The following is a 7,521-nucleotide window of genomic DNA, read 5'->3' on the forward strand; positions in this document are numbered from 1 at the left end:
CTAGACACAATTACTAGGTACAGTGAACAGTGAAAATCTGCTGCAAAGATTTCTTAGGTAAGAGGGCACCAGATACCTGTTCAACTAAGAAAATCACCCTTACAACACAGGATGATTTTTTTTTAAAATTTTATTTATTTGTGTGTGTGTGTGTGTGTGTGTGTGTGTGGCCAGCTCAGCCCACCAGAGGCCGGGGCTGGCTGGCATGTGGTGCCGGGGGATTGAACCGTGGTCACTGTGCTTTGCTAAGCTTGTTCTAAGTAGGTGCTTTAGACCACTGAGCCATCTCATCAGCCCAGGATGATTTTATTTTTACATAGGACCTAGAACACTTAAGCTGCCAATTAGGTACTGAATGGCAGAGCAACGTCCCCAATTTATGTCATTAAGTCATAGGGAATGGGTTCCAACAACTCGGTTCCTTCCCATTGGTCCTCACAAAGTGTGCTTCTCTGGGAGGGGCAGGCTATTACTTCAGTTAAACCCAGGTACCTTTCTCTTTGGCTTCCTTCTCTTTCTGATCATTTTCCTTGACACGTTTCAGGAAGCTATCATGACTTTTTGAGTGTTTAATATGCTCAATATACACATTAATCCTCTTGGCAAGTATCTTGCCTTTAACTTGCTTGTTTACAACAATGCCAACAGCATGCTGGGTAATGTTGTAGACTCTTCCTGTTTTGCCATGGTAATATTTGTGAGGCATTCCTTTTGCACAGTACCCATTCCCTTGATGTCTACAATATCATCCTTTTTGTAGATTTGCATGTATGTGGCTAAAGAAACAACCCCATGTTTTCTAAAAGGCCTGGAAAACATATATCAGGTTCCCCTCCTCTTGCCCTTTGTGTTAGTCATTTTGGCAAATTACTAAAACGAATTTTTCAACACAATGCTCAAGGTGCAAACCAGTAACAGTCTGGAAGATAGCAGTTCTGGCTGAAAAAAAGGCTCCTGTGTGAATTTTTAAAAACATATAAAATCTGTAAATTTATGTTTAGTTTAACAATATTAATATTTCCTTTTAAATTAAAAGATATGTTGGACTTGTAAAATAATGACAACAAAAGCTACAGAATGATATAAAGAACATTAGTAAATCTACTGCTCAGTTTAAGAAATGATACAGTTGTAACCCCCTATTCCTCCTAGCAATGTGTTGGTAATATTTTACACAAGCTAAAAAAAAAAAGTAATACCTGTGTAAATGGGAGGCACAGATGTGTTGCCATTTTACTTTTTAATAAAAGAATTTAGAAAAACCAGTAAAAATAAAAATCCCTGGGGGACGGGGAGATGGCTCAGTGGAGTAAGCACTTGCCTGGCAAGCGCAAGGGCCTGAGTTCAATCCTTGGTTCCACCAAAAAAAAACCCAAAACTATCAGAAACAATAACAGAATTTCACTAAACAAAATGATAGAAGAAATAAAACCTGAAAGATATAATAGATACAGTTAAAGGGAAAGAAAGGGAACTTAAGGATTAAACAAGGAAGAGGAGAGAAAGGAGAAAAGATAGGAAAATGGTAGGCAAAAGCATGCAAGCAAATATACGAGATGGATGAGGTGATTGTACTAAGAATTTCAATCAGTTTTATGAAAATAGCAGTTAAAGTGCGGAATTCTCACCTTGATTAACTCTGTATGCAGATAACTGTGGTCTAAGCAATTACATTGAGGACAGCAATGTGTAATACAAAAACTATGCTTGGAATACCTGTCATCTTGGTCTTCTAAATGCATACCGTTTCTAATGTTATATCAATTATTACTATACTCTCTTTAAAGAAACATTTTCAGAAAAAGGTAATGAAAGAAAGAGACAAGAACAAAATTTAAGATTTCTCAAAAGTATACATTAATAGTCAATCATGTCCCATCTTGCATAACTATATCTGATAATCTGAGCAACAGATTTGACAATAAAATAGATAACATATCATTCATTGCTAATTAGCTATTCTCATTTTGAAAATATGTAATATATGTATTGTTATATGTTACCCTGATTCTGCATTTCTTCAAAATAAAATAAAAATATGAATAAAAATGTTTTAAAAAACCAACATGATAGGAATTCAACAATGGTTGTTGTAATGTATACTGTTGTCTCCAAATTAGTTGCTCAGACTACCACATATAAGCATGTAACATTGGTCAAAAATTATAAAAAATTAAGGATAGAGAAAAAATGCAATCACTGTCCCTTTTAACAACAGAAATCAGCAGTCCAACTAGCTAAGCTATCCTGTGTATACACACATATATCTCTTTCTTCTTTCTTTACTCCTTTCTCTTATCCTGGTTACTCTTTCCCTTTGAACAGTTTCTTCTCCTTCCACAGTATCCCTTGTACCTTTCAGATCCTATTTACTCTTCCAGGTTCTTGTACTAGGGAGACAGTGCAATACACATGCAGGTCTGATTTATTTCACTTACCGGTGTGGTCCTAGTTCATCCATCTGCCTATAAAAGCCTCAAGTTTATCTTTCTTTTGTAGCTGAGTAATATTCCTTTATATAAAAATACCCAGATGTGTGATCTTGGAAAGAAAAATTTCCCTAGATAATCTGCAAAGTGAACAACTAAAGTATAAACAAAATAAAATGAACATCGTTTAAAAAGTTCCTTATCATGAGATTCCCTGAACAGTATCTTATTAGGGGAAAGCAAAAACTAAACAGAAGTCAAGGAATAAAATCTAAGGAGTGAAACGGGAGTCCGCAATCTATGGCCCAATTACATTTTTGTAAGTTTTTGCTGTTGCTGAGACAGGGTCTCCGTGTGCAGACCAGGCGAACCTTGAACTCACAGTGTAGTACAACGAAGCCTTGAACTTGTGATGTTCTAGGTGCAGCCTCCCAAGCACAGAAGTAAACTTTTACCAGGACACAGCCATGTCACTGCCTCATGCTTTGTCTGTGGCCACATCTGTGCTACCACGGCAGAGCTGAGTGGGTGCACAGAAATCCTGTGGCAAATGTCTCACAAAGCCTAAAATGCCTACTGCCTTGTCTTTTAAGAACCATTTGACAGCCCTGGAATTTGAGAAAAATGCACATTTTTTTTTTTTAATAAGGAGCAGGGAAGACATCTTATTAAAGTACTTAATTTTATAAATGTGATGTGCCTTGAGAATTAAAGTCTCCATCTCTGAGCCTCGGAGGGACTCATCCACCTTCCGCCCACTGCTTGCTCCAGCACTATCAGAGTGGCGGCCAGAAGCCATCTCCTATCTCTGGCAAGCTGGCAAAATGTACTCAAGCATCCTCCAGATCCCTAACTCCAGAGAATAAGGCAGGTACAGGATGACGCTGGAGAAGTTGGGCACCCACATCTCCTCTCGCTGCCACACCTTTCCCTTCTTGTCCTGCTTGGTGGTCCTCAGGCTGGGCCCACACCCTTCTCCTGTGCCTGTGGATGGATCATCAGGCTTCCTCAACTGAGGACACCACAGTAATGTACAAGAAAAGGGCAGGGAGGCATGTTCCTTCCTGGCTCCAGCCTCTCTAGTTACGATCATTTATCATGGGGCCCAGCCACCTCCTTGAGTTCTTGCAGTGCCCACCACTGGCTTCGCCCCACCAGCTGCCACTCTTCAGTCATTCTAGCCCTGCTGTACCCTGGGGTGAGGGCAGCCTGCCTGTATGCATCAGTGCTGGCCTCTACTCTCTGGCACATTTCGTCAGCTTAGACACAGTCTACAGTGCAGCCAAGGACGGAGGACTCTTTCACTCAATACTTCCTGTACTGGCTGCTCCTTGCCCTGATGACAGCAGCTTCCTTTGCACTACTTTTGAACCCTGAAAGTCCTTCGTGTATATGTGTGTGGTACTATGGATTGAATCCATAGCCATTGCACTGAGCTACACTTCCAGCTCCCTTAAAACTTGGAGTCAGAGTGTCCAAATCGCTGAGTAGCCCAGGCTGAGCTTGAAATCGAGATCCTCCTACCTCCATCTCTCTTTTCATAGTTTATCACACAGAGCTACTTGAGTCCATAATTATTTATGTTAATTGAAATGGCAGTGTGGTTTCTACCTCCTGACAGTTCATGTGTACATAAAAACCCTATTTCTCCACTGGAAAAGACCCATTCAGGCTTTTAGCACAGGAAGGGCTGAGCTCCTCCTCCCCATACAGAGACAAGGGCATGCCTGCCCTACACAGCCACTGGATACAATCTCACCAATGCCCACTACAAACCTAACTGCTGTCCCAAGTCAGCTAGTGCTCAGAAGGCAGTTCTCTACCACTGTCTGGGAGGGAGCCAGAAACACACAGGAGTCATCCTGAGTCACTCTGGCTTTTCAAGCTTTCTTTCTTTTTTCTTGGTTGCAGGTCCCAGAACTAAACCCTTCCATCTTCCAATTGAGAAAGGCTTTCCCTTCCCCCTTGCTAACTGAGGGGGTCCTCCCCAGAAAATTTGGCAGAGAAGACAGGCAGATACCTTCAGCTTTACTGTTACCTCATTCTGGCAGAGAGAACTTCGTGCCCTTCTAAGCTCTACAAGGAAACACTAACATGATCAGGTTGCATGTGTGATAGAGCTACTACCGTTCATGCTGCGCTTCCAGTTTGGTGCATGGTAGCCATGCCACAGGGCCAAGTCTTCCCGCTAAGCTCAATGCCTTGGAGACAGACCACAGCACAAAAGACAGGGTCCTAATGGCCAAGAAAGAGAAAAGGAAAACTCCACCATGCCTTCATTTTTAATAAAGGTCAAGAAGCTTTAGATTTTAAGTTTTGGAGCTTGAGGTAGTTAAGAACAGGAGGAGGTTCATGAAGGGCATGAGGTGTCCCCTGTAGGTTCATGCAGGCTGGCAAGCTATGTGAGGCATCATCCTTCTTCCTCCCCTCCATAGGATCAGACTGCTGGGCCTGTTCCCCTCATTCAGAAGCTCCTTACCAAGGAGGGTGAAGGCCTGTCGCGTCTTCTCAAAATCCTCTGCATCATCGACACCCTCAATGGACGTGTCTCCTCCCTGTGATGTATAGAAAAAGTCCTCTGCACAAGCTATGGGAGGAAGGAGATAAGGTGTCAGATGCTGCACAGAGCTTCAGCCCCGCATGGCCTGCCGATCACGACTGCCTGACCCAGCCCAGTGGTGCCTGCACCCCAGTGATGCAATGCCCAGATCAAATTGTAGTCCTAGCTGGACGTGAGAGCCTTTAAAATACTCTTTACCCACAATGGCAAGTGAGAGAGAGAAATGAATAATTAAAAATTACATTACACTGACAGAATATGCTGCTTTATTCATGTAAAACTCATCAGGGCAAAAACATGTTAATATAAAAAGATAAATAGGTCATGAATAGTTCAATTTAATAAGATTCATCTGAATTTGTTTTATATAAAGTATCTGCCATACACAAGTAAAGGGCATACTTAGAATCATAGACTTCCATGGCCTTAGATAATCTTTGACAACCTCATTTGACAAATGGGGGGCAGTGATGTGTTCATTTGTTTTTATTTATTTATTTATTTATTTATTTATTTATTTATTTATTTATTTTTGTGGAACTGGGGATTGAACTCAGGCCTTTGTGCTTGCCAGTGAAGCGCTTATTACACTGAGCCATCTCCCCGGCCCCTGTTCATTTGTTTTAAAGTCAGGCCACACTTGAGTTATTTAGGTACATCAACAAGCACAGGTTGAAATACTTATGTTTTCTCTCATCCCCTTGCTTACCTCTTCTTTTGTCAGGCCTTTGGTAGCCACTTTAGGGACAGCCGATAAGAGGCCATATTGTGTCTTATAGGTCAAAGCCATGCTAAGCAGAAGACAAAAAAATAGGAGAAGCCCTGGGTAGGAGCTCATGACAGGAAAGATGGTAAACTCCCATGCAGGTCCAGGCCTCAGAAGTCCACATTTAGGGTAATGAATGGCCATAATCAAAATAACCCTTGAAAATCATGGGGAAATGTGCGGCATTTCATGCATAACACTTGATTTTGACGGGATGCCAAAGTTGGACTAGGGCTGGTCCTCCCCAGGGAACCCCTCTTAAATTCTTTTTCTTTGACCCGATTAACAATGGTTGAGTACACATTAGCTAAACACACTTAGCTACACAGCTTCCTGGCAAGTCCCACTCCTCAGCACTTAATCCCTCTGATCTCCTCTCTCAGAAACTTCTGCAGCTCTTTCCTTTCTCCCCGCTCAGTGCCAATGACCTGGGTCCAACCATCAGCATCTGTTGCAAAAGATTTTACATCTATTTCTGGCTTCTGCTCATGTCCTTTCAAACCCAACTGCAAGATGGTGGTTACTCCAACCACACCATTTTCCTGGGTGAGGCCCTTTAGAGGTCCTACTACCTTCGAGGCAAAGCTCCACAACCTGAAACAGTCTCTTTAATTTTGTGACATGGCTGCTCCTTTCCCATCTCTGTGTCCTGATTATGCCAGTTTCCTCATTGTCACTCATCAGTTCTCCTCTCTGTCCATGCTGCCAATGGCTCCTTCCTATCTCTCCTTTCTCATCTCTCCTCATTTCCTTATTTTGCCACAGTTTGCCGTGTTCCAAGACACAATATTGTAAACTCTTCTGGCCCATTAACCAAACATGCCCAGATTCAGCCAGAAAGTGGCAGAAGTCAGACCTAATTCTAGTTTGACTGTACAACCAGAACTACAACCTTTAGGCTACACAGCCCACTGGAATGAAGAGTGTCAGTGGCATGTTAGGAGAGAAACTTCCTGAAGGAGTACCTTAACATACTGTGATTTTAGCCCTGTGCTCATTCTTAGCTCTAGCAGAAAAGACTTTTTTTATGAAGAAAAGCTATCAGATCTTTGCTGTAAACAGCATAGTTAGTTCTTTCATAGCTAAAGACTCAGTAAGCTCTGAGACAGAATACTATTACAGTTTCAAAGACTTAATAAAAAATAATTCCTTTTTCCCCTTATACTGACTTTTCAAAGTATTTCACCTGATGATTTTTACAGTGCCCAACTATTTTTCTCCCATATTTCAGACAAGCAAAATGAGGAACATAGGGCTGTAAGAGGTTGCCAGACTCACTGGGGATTGCCAAGGCTGAAACCCCATTACCTGATCACCCCACAGTAGAGATAGTCATTTGTCTTTGGCATCCTATGACTTGACCATAAACCAATCCCAACTCATCTCTGAGTGTCAGCCAAACAGACCAGCGTCACCTAAGATTCTGAAGGCAACTTCTAAATTGGGGAGAAAAGCATCTTTGGAAGGCACTGCACTGTCAAGAGCCAGGGCCTCAAGCCCAGGGCTCTCAATCAGACATATCACCCTCCACCTTCCTTGCTCCCAGTTCCCAGAACACAAGCCGAGTTGGATAACCTCTTCAAGCTGAGGTTTATCATTGCAGGAGTCATTAGGATCACGACCAAAACAAAAATAAAATACAAAAAGAAAAAGAAATTAAGAAACCAAGTCTTAGGGCCGAGGAGATAGCTTAGTAGGATAAGTGCTTCGCTGGCAAGTGCAAGGGCCTGAGTTCAATCCCCGGTTCCGCAAAAAAAAAAAAAAAA

General features: G+C 41.9%; 1 protein-coding gene across 1 annotated transcript in view; it reads right to left on the reverse strand.

Moving 5' to 3' along the window:
• Nucleotides 1-7,521, reverse strand: part of Myo5b (myosin VB) — a 426,429-nt gene that overhangs the window by 184,193 nt on the left and 234,715 nt on the right. Inside the window, exon 8 of the mRNA XM_023713700.1 lies at nt 4,909-5,016. Coding sequence (XP_023569468.1) covers nt 4,909-5,016 — 108 coding nt within the window. The remainder of the gene's footprint in view (nt 1-4,908; nt 5,017-7,521) is intronic.

The sequence above is a fragment of the Octodon degus genome, unplaced genomic scaffold, assembly GCF_000260255.1.
Source record: "Octodon degus isolate 3935 unplaced genomic scaffold, OctDeg1.0 scaffold00003, whole genome shotgun sequence".
NCBI classification, from domain to species: domain Eukaryota; kingdom Metazoa; phylum Chordata; class Mammalia; order Rodentia; family Octodontidae; genus Octodon; species Octodon degus.